Raw genomic sequence first — 16,528 nt, forward strand, 5'->3', positions numbered from 1 at the left:
CAGTGCCAGATACACAAATGCCCCCACAGTGCCAGATACACATTACCTCACAGTGCCAGATACACATTGCCCCACAGTGACAGATACACATTGCCCCACAGTGACAGATACACATTGCCCCACAGTGCCTGATACACAAATGCCCCCACAGTGCCAGATACACATTGGCCACAGTACCAGATACACATTGCCCCACAGTGCCAGCTACACATTGCCCCATAGTGCCAGATACACAAATGCCCCCACAGTGCCAGATACACAAATGCCCCCACAGTGCCAGATACACAAATGCACCCACAGTGCCAGATACACAAATGCCTCCACAGTGCCAGATATACATTGCCCCACAGTGTCAAATGCACAAATGTCCCCACAGTGCCTAATATACAGTCCCCCACAGTGCAAGATACACAAATGCCCCCACAGTGTCAGATATACATTGCCCCACAGTGCCAGATACACAAATTCCCCCACAGTGCCAGATATACATTGCCAAACAGTGCCAGATACACAAATGTCTCCACAGTGCCAGATATACATTGCCCCACAGTGCCAGATATACATTGCCCTAGAGTGCCCCCTCTGCTCACCTCTGTCTATGTTTGTGCTGTGTGAGGGGAGGAGAGCGCAGCGCCTGTCCTACCCCGGCGGCCGACCCTCAATGTTTGTCAAGTCCGGTCTCTGTAGCTTCAGTAGTGGGCATCTCAAATGAAGCACCGGTTTGTTAGCCAATCAGAGCTCGCGGACCAGCAGCCAATCAGGAGCCGCGGCTGCCGGTCCATGAGCTCTGATTTACTAGCAAACCGATGCCTTGTTGAGATCACCCGCCGCCGCAGCCACCGGAGCGGAGACCGGACATCACAGGGGATTGAGGGGCAGGAGAGGCGCTGCGCTCTCCTCCCCTCACACAGCAGCCAACGGGATGTACGGCTGGGAATTTCTTACCGGTACACCGTACCTCCCCGTACCACCATACTTGCAGCACTGTTCACAGGTGATACATCAGTCCCATCTTGTGCCCAGCACTTAGTGTTTCAGAATGCTGGTCGTAAGGCACTCACTTGTGCAGAACTGTCATTCCTTTAACAATCATATACATGTAGTAGTGATTATACTACTAATTATTTACACAATGCCAGAGTATTACTTAAAAAATAATTTCAATATAAGAAATGGTAATGCATTACTTTAACACTTTAAATAATGTTTACATGTTACTTAAGGTTTATGTAATACTGTAGATGTTACTTAGGGGTCTATTTACTAAGCCTTGGATGGAGATAAAGTGGATGGAGGTAAAGTACCAGCCATCAGCTCCTAACTACCATGTCAGAGGCTGGGTTTGAATAATGACAGTTAGGAGCTGACTGGCTGGTGCTTTATCTCTGTCCACTTTATCTCCATCCAAGGTTTATTAAAGCCCCGTACACATGGGGGAGATGTGTGCTGAGCGATCTAGCACACAGTGCGATGTGTGCTGAGCAAGGGAGGGGACGGGAGGGCCACCCAGCGGTGAAATGAGCGATCTCACTAGATTTGGCATGCATGCATGTCAAATCTAGAGCCAGCGATAGCGACATGTGGGGCTGTGCATCGCTGTCACAGGCACACTAGATGTGGAGAGATTCATGCTAGTCAGATTGCTTAGAATATAAACACAGATCTCTCCGTGTGTACCCCCCTTTATAGACTACTCAGACACTTACCAGACACTTACATTTTATAATATCACTTATATTGTTATATAAGGTGCCATTACTTAATCTAGAGGAATGATCTTTCTGTGAGCACTCCTTCTAGTGAGTGTTAAAAACAACAGTAAATTATGTCTCTATATAATCTCAACATTTACCTAATGCCATTTTACCCATATCACCAGACAAGATGTCAGTAACCTTTTCTATGAATTTTAGTCTTACTCAGGGGTTAAAGTGAGCCGAAACGGGGCAGAACTGTGTTCCATCAGTTCCTTCGTCTCACTTAACCTGATGTGTCCCCGGCGCCGCAGGGAGATGACAGGCGCCCGCTGATATTGTGTTACCAGCGGGCGCCCGTCTCCCTCTCTACAGCGGAAACCGGTGGCAGGAGCTCACTACTGAGCTCCAGCATCCGGCGCTGTCACTGTGCGCTATGGGAGAGACGTCATGACGTCTCTCCCATAGTGCCGAGGAGCGGACGCCAAGGGAGAACTGCAGCGGTCTGGAAGCGGGAGCAGGGCACGGTGAGTATTGTGATTTTTGTTTGTTTTCTTCCTTAGTGTAGCGGCGCATCTACTGGGGGCAAACTACTGGGAGGGCATTACTACTGGGGGGCATCTATTGGGGGCAAACTACTGGGGGGCATTACTACTGTAGGGCATCTACTGGGGGCAAAGTACTTGGGGGCATTACTACCGAGGGGCATCTACTGGGGGCAATTTCCTGGGGGGCATTACTTCTTAGGGGCATCTACTGGGGGCATTACTACTGCGGGGGCATCTACTGGGGGCAAACTACTGGGGGACATTATTACTGGGAGCCAACTACTGGGGGCAAACTACAAGGGGGCAAGCTACTGGAGGCAAACGACAAGGGGCCAAGCTTCTGGGGTCAAACTACAAAGAGGCTAACTACTGGGGGCAAACTACAGGAGGGCATTACTACTGGGGGCATAGCTACAGGGGCATTACTACTGGGGGCGTAACTACAGGGGCATTACTACTTGGGGGCAAACTACAGGGGGGCTAAACTACTGGGGGCTAAACTACTGGGGCATTACTACTGGGGGCTAAACTACAAGGGGGCATAACTACATGGGCTAAACTACTGGAGGCATAACTACAGGGGCTAAACTACAAGGGGGCAAACTAAAGGGGGGCATTACTACTGGCGGATAAACTACAAAGGGGCAAACTACAAGCGGGCAAACTACTGGGGCTAAACTACTGGGGGCATTACTACTGGGAGGCTAAACTACATGGGGCAAACTACATGAGGGCAAAACTGCTGGGGGCATTACCACTGGGAAGCTAAACTAAAGGGGGGGGGGCAAATTACTGGGGTCATAACTGCTGGGGCAATACCACTGGGGGCATAACTACAGGGGCTAAACTACTGGGGGCATTACTACTGGGGCTAAACTACAAGGGGGCATAACTACAGGGGCTAAACTACTGGGGGCATTACTACTGGGGGCTAAACTACAAGGAGGCATAACTACAGGGGCTAAACTACTAGAGGCATAACTACAGGGGATAAACAACAAGGGGGCAAACTACAGGGGGGGGGGGAATTACTACTGGCGGCTAAACTACAAATGGTGCAAACTACAGGCGGGCTAAACTACTGGGGCTAAACTACTGGGGGGCATTACCACTGGGAGGCTAGACTACATGGGGCAAATTACATGAGGGCTAAACTACTGGGGGCATTACCACTGGGAAGCTAAACTAAAGGGGGGGGATAAACTACTGGGGTCATAAGTGCAGTGGCATTACCACTAGGGGCATAACTACAGGGGCTAAACTACAAGGAGCTAAATGACTGGGGGCATTACTACAGGCAACATTACTATTGGGGGTAATACTACACAGGGGCATTACCATTAAGGGCCTTACTACTGGGGGCCCTACTAATGCAGTGGCGCACGCAGGGGGGTTTCCGAGTACCCAGAAACCCCCCCTAATGGACCAAAAACCTTCACAGACGGAGGCAGTCTTGTCTCCGTCTCCACACCAGCCCCCTCCCCCCACCCCCCTCCGCAATCACAGCTGCCGGACACTTTCTGCCTGTTGTGCTGCCAGCGTTTCCACAACAGGACACTGCGGCTTTACGTAAAAAAAGCGATGGCTGCTGATCTTACCATTTGCTGGGCAGCACGCAAGGGAAAGAGCGAGGGAGGAGGCTCTTCACAACCCAGCAGCTCAACCCGGCACCAAGAGTCAGGGAGGAGACCCACAGGTACACTGACCCTGGCAGGATAGGATGGGGTGCGGGCACGGTGACGGGATACAACACAGAGGAGCGCACAGGTATAATGGGGGCAGCGTAAGCTGGGTCCTAGAGCCAAGTGCCCTGTAGAAGACACAGCTGTGGCGGGCAGGCTAGAGCATTGGCAGGCGTCACGATGGCCAAGTTGTCTCCAGTTATACATATAGCAACACAGCTCTCATTTTATTTGACCACAAGTTTTTCAGTTTTTTCCTATTTATAGAAAATATATTTTTTATAACACGGTTATTATTTCCAGCTTACTAATATTAATAATAGGGTGATACCAAGATCTACTGGCGTGCAGAACAACTTGTCTAATATTAAAAAAAAAGTACTAGTAAGGTCAAGTGGTGACCTTACTACTGCTTTTTTTATATTAGACAAGTTGTTCTGCACGCCAGTAGATCATGGTATCACCCTATTATTAATATTAGTAAGCTTGAAATAATAACCGTGTTATAAAAAATATATTTACATATTAATTTGGAGAATGTAGAAAAGGTAATGCACTGGTTCACATAAATCATGGTCAATGATATTGCTGTAGTATGGGGATAGGAACAATGGTGATGTTGTAGTGTTGGTGGAATGGTTCCGGTATGAATGGTCGACCATGTTATGGTCGACAGTCATTAGGACGACCACTATTGGTCGACATTGACATGGACACATGGTCGACACATGAAAATGGTCGACTCATGAAAGGACGACACATGAAAAGGTCAACATGTTTTTTTTATTTACTTTATTGTGTCTTTTTTTGCGTAAAGTGACGGGGAACCCCAATTAGTGCACCGCGTCACCTCGCATGGCTCGCTTCGCTCGCCATGCTTCGGGCCAGGTGCCTCGCTCCACTACCGCTGCGCTCGGCACAGATTCCGTTCCAAATCGTAGTCCACGTGGATCGTAAAGTATGGAAAAGTTCCACAAAAGATTTTTTTTAAAAAAACTCATGTCGACATTTCCATGTGTCGACCTTTCATGTGTCGACCATGTGTCCATGCTGACCATGTCAGTGTCGACCAATAGTGGTCGACCTAATGAGTGTCGACCATAACATGGTCGACCATCCAAACGGATACCGGGTGGAATGGTAGTATTGTGAGGGGTTTGGATGTGATGTAGCGTGTAATACTCATCCAAAGGTGCAGCACTCTGTACAATGGGGGTAATTCCAAGTTGATCGCAGCAGGAATTTAGTTAGCAATTGGGCAAAACCATGTGCACTGCAGGGGAGGCAGATTTAACATGTGCAGAGAGAGTTAGATTTGGGTGGGTTATTTTATTTCTGTGCAGGGTAAATACTGTCTGCTTTATTTTTACACTGCAAATTAGATTGCAGATTGAACACACCACACCCAAATCTAATTCTCTCTGCACATGTTAAATCTGCCTCCCCTGCAGTGCACATGGTTTTGCCCAATTGCTAACTAAATTCCTGCTGCGATCAACTTGGAATTACCCCCAATGAACGGCACAAATGATTTTAGAGTACTGCATGTCGTGCCGATCATTGGGGGTAATTCCAAGTTGATCGCAGCAGGAAATTTTGTAGCAGTTGTGCAAAACCATGTGCACTGCAGGGGAGGCAGATATAACATGTGCAGAAAGAGTTAGATTTGGGTGGGTTATTTTATTTCTGTGCAGGGAAATACTGGCTGCTTTATTTTTACACTGCAAATTAGATTGCAAATTGAACTCACCACACCCAAATCTAACTCTCTCTGCACATGTTATATCTGCCTCCCCTGCAGTGCACATGGTTTTGCCCAACTGCTAAAAAAATTCCTGCTGCGATCAACTTGGAATTACCCCCATTGTACAGAGCCTTTGGATGACTATGTCGATTACATGTGAGAGCATCTGTCACAGATCTATCTGTTTTTTTGAGTGCCGAAGCCAAGCAATATAAATAAATAAATATATCTATATATAAATATATATATATATATATATATATATACACATACATACAATTTTCTGTCTTGGTATTTTAGTAGGGTTTTTTTTCATTAATACCATAATTTTGTGTGTATATCTATCTATCTATCTATCTATCTATCTATCTATCTACTAATTACATGTGTGTATAATATATATACGGAACCCCCCCCCCCCCCCCCCCCCCCCCTCACCACCCTAAAAATCCTGCGTTTGCCCCTGGAATGAGGGCATTGTAAAGGGGGCACTTTGTGAGGGGCATCACTCCTGGGTACATAAGGGGCACTGCTATTGCGGGCATTGAATAAGGGGCACTACTGTGGTGGGCATTATGTGTATTACGGGGTGCTACTACTGTGTGCATTATTACTATTGTGTGACCACGCCCCCTTCTTTTTGAGACCACTCCCCTTTTTGCAACACATGCAATACCTTTATTACATGGGCGCCGTGGGGAGGGGGGGTGAGTTCCACCACCTCTCTAGGACCACTTTAAGCACTGGTCTTACTGCACCATATACAGTATGTCCCCAGTTGTTTAATAAAAAAAACTTATTGAAGACATCAGTATACTTATAATAGTAAGCATTGGCCTGCTAACCTAAAGTGTCTGTTTACAAATTAGATTGAATTTTTATATGCTCTGCAGATAATTCAGGAGGAGCAGCCTGATAGTGTGATGCATTCTGCTTTTATTGGCCCAGAGAAGCTTCTAATGTTACATTCGGCATCCAACTGGAACAGTGTCTGTTTGTCATACTTACTAACAAACAGAGATTACAATGGGCTCCTTGGCCTTGCATGGATTGGACTTGAAGGTAAAGTCTAATAATGCTCATGTGTCCATCATCATCATCATCATCATCATCATCATCATCATCATCATCATCATCATCATCATCATCATCATTATTTATTTGTAAGGATCCCTAATACTCCATAGCAGTGATCAGTCAGTTTCACAGATCATACCCAATATACATTACACATTAAACGGAAGATGTGTCAAACCTTATAGGCCCTACACACTGGCCGACATCACTGCATGATATGAAAGATCTCGTTCATTAATGAACGAGATAACGTTCATATCGTGCAGTGTGGAGGCACCAGCGATGAACGATGCGTGGCCCCGCGCTTATTCATCGCTGGTGCCCCGTCGGCTGTGCATGCAGGCCAATATGGACGATCTCATCCATATTTGCCTGCAGTTCTATGGAGCCGTGTCGAGCAGCTCGGCGGCGGATCGGCCAATGTGTAGGGCACATTACAGAGAGGTAGAGTGGAGAAGTTGCCCATAGCAACCAGCCTCTGTCATTTACCTAGTACAGTCTATAAAATGACAGATGCTGATTGGGTGCTACAGGCAACTTCTCCACATTATCTCTCTTGAAGGTTTGATACATCTTCTTTTATAACAAGTGAATACAAGGTTGATGAGAACATACAATTTAGACTTACAGGCACGTTTATTTGCCCTTTTTTATGAAAAATCTTGAGAAAACAGCTAACCATATTTAGCTTGTGTTTTTAAGCTTGCAGTATACACTTACAGTATGCTCCACTACACCTCAGGGTAAGGAAGTTCTGATTCCATAACATCTACTAGATGATCAGCCATGTACTGTATTTATATTGGGAAAACATTTATGTTGGATATTATTAAACTTAGTTGTCAGCAATATCAATTACATTTGTACTGTAAATATGTATTCAGTATTGTGCCTTTCCTTTTTCCTTATACAATACACACCATTTATTTAGAGCTTCACTGAAAAATGAAGCTGTATGTACCAGCTTTGTTCAAAGATTAATAAGTCATATGTCTTTCATTATTGTAAAAAAGCAGAGTAATTAGAGATAGAAGTTAGGAACTAAAGAAGTTGGGCCCAGATTTATCAAGCCTTGGAGAGTGATAAACTGCAAAGTGATAAAGTACCAACTAATTAGCTTCTAACTGTCATTTTTTCCAAACATAGCCTATACCATGACAATTAGGAGCTGATTGGCTGGTACCTTATCACCGTGCTATTTATCACTCTCCAAGGCTTTATAGATCTGGGCCTTAATCTATTATTGTGACAAGGAAGTGTTGCACAAATTGTTATATTTAGACTCTACCCTGATAAGATGTGTATTACTATATTGTTGTTTCATTTTTTCCTCCTAGGGAATGGTGGAGGCATATGCTCTAAATTTTCCAAATTAAACAAAAGTATTGATATACTGGAGTCACGAAATACTGGAATTATTACAATACAAAAGTATGGATATTACTTACCTCCAAGACTTATTCATATTACACTGGCACATGAATTGGGCCACAGCTTGGGATCTCCTGTAAGTCTGCTGTGAGAAATAAACTTAATATTGAGTTAATGGGCCAGACTACCATTGGTTGAGTAGTTCACATACAGACGTATTTTAAATAAATGGCAACAATTGTAGGAAGAATGTAAAGACAGCTAAACAATATATATGGTAGTCTACAGACTCATGTAAAGACTGGGTTACAGCTTCACTTTCTTCTGCACACACAGCACAGCTTCACAGGTGGAGCACATGGGTGTGATTAATTAGCTAGTGAGTGCTTGGGAGACGGTACAATTTCTGTTCTTGTGTTTGGGGAGAGACAACCGTCACCAGTTAGTTGGCCGGTGACTAGTGAAGAAACCGCTGTGTCTAGTCAGTGACGGGGTCGTGAGAATACTATATGGATGCAATTGATGGAACCACACCTAGTGCTGTCTGTACCATCCTGACATTTTCCAAAATAAACTACAGCCCAGTGGTTCAGCAAAACCTGTGTGAGCAGTCATCTATTGCCGGGTTTGCCAGAACTGGTGTCAGCTGGGATGCTGGCCATCAATATACCGTCAGCATCATCCCGGCTGCCAGTATGCCAGCAGCGAGGGGAGCGCAAAGAGCCCCTTTGCAGGCTCGCTTATCTTGCCACACTGCGGTCTCATTTGCCTGCTGCACTCGCCACAGTTTCTTCCTTGTGATCACCCATGAGTGGGAATAGCTCTGTAGCACTGGTATTCTGGCTTGCCAGCTGTCAAGATTCCGACACCGGTATCCTGAACGCCGGGATCCCGACAGCCCACAAATTAAACGTATACCGATGCAAACTTTGACCACAAAGCAAATCTATAAAAAAAAATTGATGACTGCAAGTGTGTTTTATAGGTGACAAACCTGTCTCACAAACACAATTGTTCATATATGCTGTGGGAAGCAAAAATGTGTTTTACTATACACTCAGACATCAGTATGGAGGATATTCTGAGGCCTTTGGTGAATGTGGCTGGTAGGCAGCATACGAAACATGTTCAGTTGCTGCAGGTCGCAGAGGCCCTGGTAGAAAATGCTAAGCTCTTGTGTGAGGAGCTGGTTCAAGCTAGGCAGGGATATACAGTTTGGCAGATGCTCAATTAGCTTAGTGATATCATTCAGGTGCTTGAAAGGGAGGGGTATTTCTAAGCAAGAAAAAAAGGCATTTTGTTTCCCCCAGCACACTGAATGATAACAGTAACTAGATGTAAATCCCACATAATAATAGAATTCAGAGATCTTCGTTACATGGGCAGGGACATGGGGTGCAGAAAATGACCCCCTCAGATGATGTGGAGGAATACTGTATATGTTGTCTTTTGAGAGAAATGACACAAGGCTTAAATGGCTGCCAGAAGACAGAAAATCTAAAAAGCTGGCACCGTATTTAAATGGCGAAGTTCAGCGGGTCTACGTTGATTTGTCTGATGAACAAGCCTCTGATTATCAGCAACTAAAAATTGAGATTTTGGCCGGATAGGAATGACAGGACCAGGGAAAGCTCAGCGCTTCCATGATTGGTGTTTCATCAAAGATAAAGTAGTTTGTTCATAGCTGGCATAACTCTCTAATGTATTAAAGAGCTGGTTGCAGCCAGAAATCAATTCACTTAGCTGTATCATGGAGATTTTAGCTATTGACCACTGTATCCATGGGCATGGGTGCTGCAAGCAGATCTGCAAAATTATGAGGCCCTGGCAATGGCTATAGACTGACATTTGGCACCGCAGCACTTCTAATGATCCAGAAAGGAATCTAAAACTGATGGACAGACAAATGTTGGCACTGCCGACAGCAGAGCCAGTTAGCAAAGTCTCTCCACCTAACAATTTTGAATGTGATCAACTGTCAGGATCCCATGGACTGTACATTTACTTGGTTAGGTTCCACCTCTGCTACAGTAGTTGCTGTACCATGTTCCCTTCTACAGGGAGTCCATTGATGATGACTGATGTTTCGGGAGACTGTTCTGATAAACCAGCATGCTGTGTTAGCCCTGGTGGACTCTGTGAGCAAACTGACAATAGTTGCTATTTGTGTCGTTCCAAAAGGAATGTCGGCAAGGTCTAAGGTGAAAGTGTTATGCATTTATCATGGAGCAAGTTTGTTTACGGCTTACAATAAAAGGGCAAGCATGCACAGTAGTGGCTGCTGTAGCCCCAAGATTACCGTACCCCCTTAATCTGGGGTGAGACTTTTCCTTGTTCAAGGAAGTTATTGCTGATTGGTTCCGGCTGGACATGTCGGCAACTGATCGACTGGCCAAATGTCCATCCTCAAAGGAACCGGTCCAACAGTCACTGGATTCGAGAAGGAATTTAACAGAACTGCCATTTAGGAATTGTGGATACAGATCACCAACTGCAATGCATCCAAAGTCTTGTCCAAGACAATGTGAGACGTAACCAAAACAAACATAGGCTGGCACTGTTGTGGAAACTTTGGTGCCACTAGATCGTACTACTGTCCCCAATTCCAATACTTGTTTTATTACAAGAATGTGCTAGGAATCAACTTTATGATGTTACCCTAGAAAATGCATTTAAAACACTTGTTGGAGTATATAATGGAGTAAAAACTGCCAGGCCGGCAGAAGGTAAACCATACTTCTGTGTAAACAGAAATTTGTTGTATAGAGTGGGGGTTGTTCAAGGGAAAAATAATGATCAACTATCGATAACGCAGGTACATGTTATTTTAGTTTTGAAAGATGTACACACACACACACACACACACACACACACACACACACACACACACACCTGTGTAGAGGTCATTTGGGAGAAAAAAAATACCATGTTTCAGTGGTCGATAATACGTATGTCAGTGAAAATGTAAGAAAACATTTCCGAAACCGGTTTATACTGTAGCCCCCCCCCCCCCCCCCCTACCCCCACCACCTAGAGTTCCTCAGCAAGGTAGAAAGTAGGAAGAACAAAGTTATTGTGTTAATGTACTAAAGCCTTGGCAAAATTAAATCCTCTTGGACACCGCCCTCAAGGCCACAGATGGTAAAAATGGTGATTTGGAACAGGGACATTTTTCTTCCTGTTCCCGGGTGTACCACTCATAAAGAGCATGATGTATACTTATTCCCTCGAGTGATAGTTAAACAGCAGCTCTAGCATAGACCCAAAGTTATGTGGGCTACGATAAAGAAGGAAGTTGTAAATGTGTTTCAACTAGGTGTGGAACATAGTTCAGGAGACATATAAAATCCCATAATATGGCTCCCCACAATATCCGCTTCACATAGGTTGGTGAAGCTAAGGGAAGGGACATGTGGCAAAAAGGGCACTTTGCCACAGACATTGCCTGCTTCACCTAGTTTGGGAAAGTTAAAGGTTGGGGTATGTGACAAACAGAGTGTTTTGTCCCAGTCTCTTATGCTTTCTGTAGGAGTCTACAGGCAGTGTTAAACCTTCACATTCTTCTGCACACACAGCACAGCTTAACAGGTGGAGCACATTGATGTGAATGATTAGCTAGTAAGTGCTAGTGGAAGGAGGTATAAGCAGTGTCAGACTGGGGCGTGAAAGGCCCACCGGAGGAATGTACTGTTAGTGGCCCATGCTTAGAGGCTTCGCTAACCATTAGCGAGTGCATGATCTGGGCCCCTTAATCAATATATATAGTATATACTGGTAATATATGCATGATAATGTACCAGATTAATAACAGCAATGCACTTTAGAAAATACACCATAGTCCTGTGCAGTATAATGTAACATATCTACAGTATAAAGTGTAATTCAAGTGCACAATCTGTAACCTGATCCCTAGAGGAAGGTTTGGGGCCCTGGGCAGCATGGCCCACCGGGGGTTTCCCTTGTGGGCCAGTCCGACCCTTGGTATAAGTTCTGTTCTTGCATTTGGGGAGGGGCGCATTGTGTCTAGTCACTGACAGGGTCACAGATATACATTATGGATATAATTGCTGGAACCACACCTAATGCTGTCTGTGCTATCCTGACATTTTCCTGAATTCCCTACAGCCCAGTGGTTCAGCAAAACTTGTGTGAGCAGTCAACTAGTACAGGGTTTGCCACAAAATCTATAACACTTAAACTCACATTATTTAACAACATGCAATGTATTTTCAGCTACTGTATACATTATTTTATAGAAATGAATTTGAGCAAATACTGTGTACACAGTTATACCAGGTAACCTATTTGTACTGTTGCTTCTTCTCCAGCATGATGAAAGTCAACAGTGTGAACAATTCAGTGCTACCAACCTGAATGGAAATTATTTGATGTTTCCAAAAGCCATGGATGGAAATCAGTACAATAATGACAAATTCTCCCCCTGTTCAGTCCATTACATTGGGTCTCTCCTGAAAGTCAAAAAGGATCAGTGTTTTATTGGTAACCAGTATGAAATGTATATATTGTACCTGTAATATTAACAATATTACTAATAAACAGAGGCAGATTAAATTAGTTGAGGTGTTCACCGCGCATATAAAGCTCTAGGTTTAATGCCCAGAGTTATTAAATTTTCTGCATTTTCCCCGTGCAGTAAATCCAAGGGTAACACATGGTAATACATATATTCCGTGTTAAGTTCCAGAAACTATAGGTGTCCCTGTGCATTTAACCCCAGACGGTACATTTACTTAGGAACTTTAGGGATGTCTCCCAGATAGTACAAGTGGTTCAGTAAAACTGGCCACATAAATAGACAAATCTTGCCCAACATTACCACATGTCAGTGCTCAAATGTAATATAACAGACCAGCCTATTTGCTTAAGTGATGAGCCCCAGATCCAGAACACTGTGATTCTCTATATTTCTTGTGCTCCTTCAAGAAGACTGTTCTCATATTCTGAATCTTCTTCTTGACCCAAGTGATGTCAGCATTGCTTTTATGGCCTCTCTGCTATACTGGACCAAGTGCTGAAGTGACTGTGTTTTCACTGATTCTGTTGGAGTAATCTTTGCTCTTGGTTCGCAAGAGGCACTCGGCCTGATACAAATCATTGAATCCAGACCAGAATTCCATCTTCTTTCCCATTGCCATTTCTGGAAAAAAAATTAAGTATTATATAAACATATAGCCCAAGCCAAATAGTACAGAGAATATTAATAACCTATGTACAATACAGAGAGCATTCTTATGGGTGCCATGCACTGCATACAGCATCCTCATCACCTCATGACGTGTATTGATCCTACTCATATCATAACATATTACAATGCGCCTGGCAAGCGGCCTGTTGGTTGGTGGCCAGTGGTGTGGGAAATATACATGATGGCATGCACACAGTGCCCACCAGTGCAGTGCCATATATAAACAGAATGCCTACAAGTTCAGTGACATAAATAAACACAGTGCCCCCCAGTGCAGTGCAATAAATAAACACAATGCTTACTAGTGCAGTGCCATAAATAAACAGTTCCCACCAATGCAGTGCCATAAATACAATGCCTACCAGTGCAGTGCCATAAATAAACAGAATGCCCACCAGTGCAGTGCCAAAAATAAACAGAATGCCCACCAGTGCAGTGCCATAAACAAACATATTGCCCACCAGTTCAGTGCCATGTAAACATATATAATGTAGAGATGAGCGCCGGAAATTTTTCGGGTTTTGTGTTTTGGTTTTGGGTTCGGTTCCGCGGCCGTGTTTTGGGTTCGACCGCGTTTTGGCAAAACCTCACCGAATTTTTTTTGTCGGATTCGGGTGTGTTTTGGATTCGGGTGTTTTTTTCAAAAAACCCTAAAAAACAGCTTAAATCATAGAATTTGGGGGTAATTTTGATCCCAAAGTATTATTAACCTCAAAAAACATAATTTACACTCATTTTCAGCCTATTCTGAACACATCACACCTCACAATATTATTTTTAGTCCTAAAATTTGCACCGAGGTCGCTGTGTGAGTAAGATAAGCGACCCTAGTGGCCGACACAAACACCGGGCCCATCTAGGAGTGGCACTGCAGTGTCACGCAGGATGGCCCTTCCAAAAAACCCTCCCCAAACAGCACATGACGCAAAGAAAAAAAGAGGCGCAATGAGGTAGCTGACTGTGTGAGTAAGATTAGCGACCCTAGTGGCCGACACAAACACCGGGCACATCTAGGAGTGGCACTGCAGTGTCACGCAGGATGTCCCTTCCAAAAAACCCTCCCCAAACAGCACATGACGCAAAGAAAAAAAGAGGCGCAATGAGGTAGCTGACTGTGTGAGTAAGATTAGCGACCCTAGTGGCCGACACAAACACCGGGCCCATCTAGGAGTGGCACTGCAGTGTCACGCAGGATGTCCCTTCCAAAAAACCCTCCCCAAACAGCACATGACGCAAAGAAAAAAAGAGGCGCAATGAGGTAGCTGACTGTGTGAGTAAGATTAGCGACCCTAGTGGCCGACACAAACACCGGGCCCATCTAGGAGTGGCACTGCAGTGTCACGCAGGATGTCCCTTCCAAAAAACCCTCCCCAATCAGCACATGATGCAAAGAAAAAGAAAAGAAAAAAGAGGTGCAAGATGGAATTATCCTTGGGCCCTCCCACCCACCCTTATGTTGTATAAACAAAACAGGACATGCACACTTTAACCAACCCATCATTTCAGTGACAGGGTCTGCCACACGACTGTGACTGATATGACGGGTTGGTTTGGACCCCCCCCAAAAAAGAAGCAATTAATCTCTCCTTGCACAAACTGGCTCTACAGAGGCAAGATGTCCACCTCATCTTCACCCTCCGATATATCACCGTGTACATCCCCCTCCTCACAGATTATCAATTCGTCCCCACTGGAATCCACCATCTCAGCTCCCTGTGTACTTTGTGGAGGCAATTGCTGCTGGTCAATGTCTCCACGGAGGAATTGATTATAATTCATTTTAATGAACATCATCTTCTCCACATTTTCTGGATGTAACCTCGTACGCCGATTGCTGACAAGGTGAGCGGCGGCACTAAACACTCTTTCGGAGTACACACTTGTGGGAGGGCAACTTAGGTAGAATAAAGCCAGTTTGTGCAAGGGCCTCCAAATTGCCTCTTTTTCCTGCCAGTATAAGTACGGACTGTGTGACGTGCCTACTTGGATGCGGTCACTCATATAATCCTCCACCATTCTATCAATGTTGAGAGAATCATATGCAGTGACAGTAGACGACATGTCCGTAATCGTTGTCAGGTCCTTCAGTCCGGACCAGATGTCAGCATCAGCAGTCGCTCCAGACTGCCCTGCATCACCGCCAGCGGGTGGGCTCGGAATTCTGAGCCTTTTCCTCGCACCCCCAGTTGCGGGAGAATGTGAAGGAGGAGATGTTGACAGGTCGCGTTCCGCTTGACTTGACAATTTTGTCACCAGCAGGTCTTTCAACCCCAGCAGACCTGTGTCTGCCGGAAAGAGAGATCCAAGGTAGGCTTTAAATCTAGGATCGAGCACGGTGGCCAAAATGTAGTGCTCTGATTTCAACAGATTGACCACCCGTGAATCCTTGTTAAGCGAATTAAGGGCTGCATCCACAAGTCCCACATGCCTAGCGGAATCGCTCCGTGTTAGCTCCTTCTTCAATGCCTCCAGCTTCTTCTGCAAAAGCCTGATGAGGGGAATGACCTGACTCAGGCTGGCAGTGTCTGAACTGACTTCACGTGTGGCAAGTTCAAAGGGCATCAGAACCTTGCACAACGTTGAAATCATTCTCCACTGCACTTGAGACAGGTGCATTCCATCTCCTATATCGTGCTCAATTGTATAGGCTTGAATGGCCTTTTGCTGCTCCTCCAACCTCTGAAGCATATAGAGGGTTGAATTCCACCTCGTTACCACTTCTTGCTTCAGATGATGGCAGGGCAGGTTCAGTAGTTTTTGGTGGTGCTCCAGTCTTCTGTACGTGGTGCCTGTACGCCGAAAGTGTCCCGCAATTTTTCTGGCCACCGACAGCATCTCTTGCACGCCCCTGTCGTTTTTTAAAAAATTCTGCACCACCAAATTCAAGGTATGTGCAAAACATGGGACGTGCTGGAATTTGCCCATATTTAATGCACACACAATATTGCTGGCGTTGTCCGATGCCACAAATCCACAGGAGAGTCCAATTGGGGTAAGCCATTCCGCGATGATCTTCCTCAGTTGCCGTAAGAGGTTTTCAGCTGTGTGCGTATTCTGGAAAGCGGTGATACAAAGCGTAGCCTGCCTAGGAAAGAGTTGGCGTTTGCGAGATGCTGCTACTGGTGCCGCCGCTGCTGTTCTTGCGGCGGGAGTCCATACATCTACCCAGTGGGCTGTCACAGTCATATAGTCCTGACCCTGCCCTG

The 16,528-nt window shown here is 45.1% G+C and overlaps 1 protein-coding gene across 1 annotated transcript in view; it reads left to right on the forward strand.

Moving 5' to 3' along the window:
- The window catches only part of LOC134906534 (disintegrin and metalloproteinase domain-containing protein 10-like), a 286,183-nt gene that overhangs the window by 109,974 nt on the left and 159,681 nt on the right, over positions 1 to 16,528 (forward strand). Inside the window, exons 8-10 of the mRNA XM_063914722.1 lie at positions 6,562 to 6,730; positions 8,083 to 8,252; positions 12,445 to 12,616. Coding sequence (XP_063770792.1) covers positions 6,562 to 6,730; positions 8,083 to 8,252; positions 12,445 to 12,616 — 511 coding nt within the window. The remainder of the gene's footprint in view (positions 1 to 6,561; positions 6,731 to 8,082; positions 8,253 to 12,444; positions 12,617 to 16,528) is intronic.

The sequence above is a fragment of the Pseudophryne corroboree genome, chromosome 1, assembly GCF_028390025.1.
Source record: "Pseudophryne corroboree isolate aPseCor3 chromosome 1, aPseCor3.hap2, whole genome shotgun sequence".
In the NCBI taxonomy this organism is placed as follows: Eukaryota; Metazoa; Chordata; class Amphibia; order Anura; family Myobatrachidae; genus Pseudophryne; species Pseudophryne corroboree.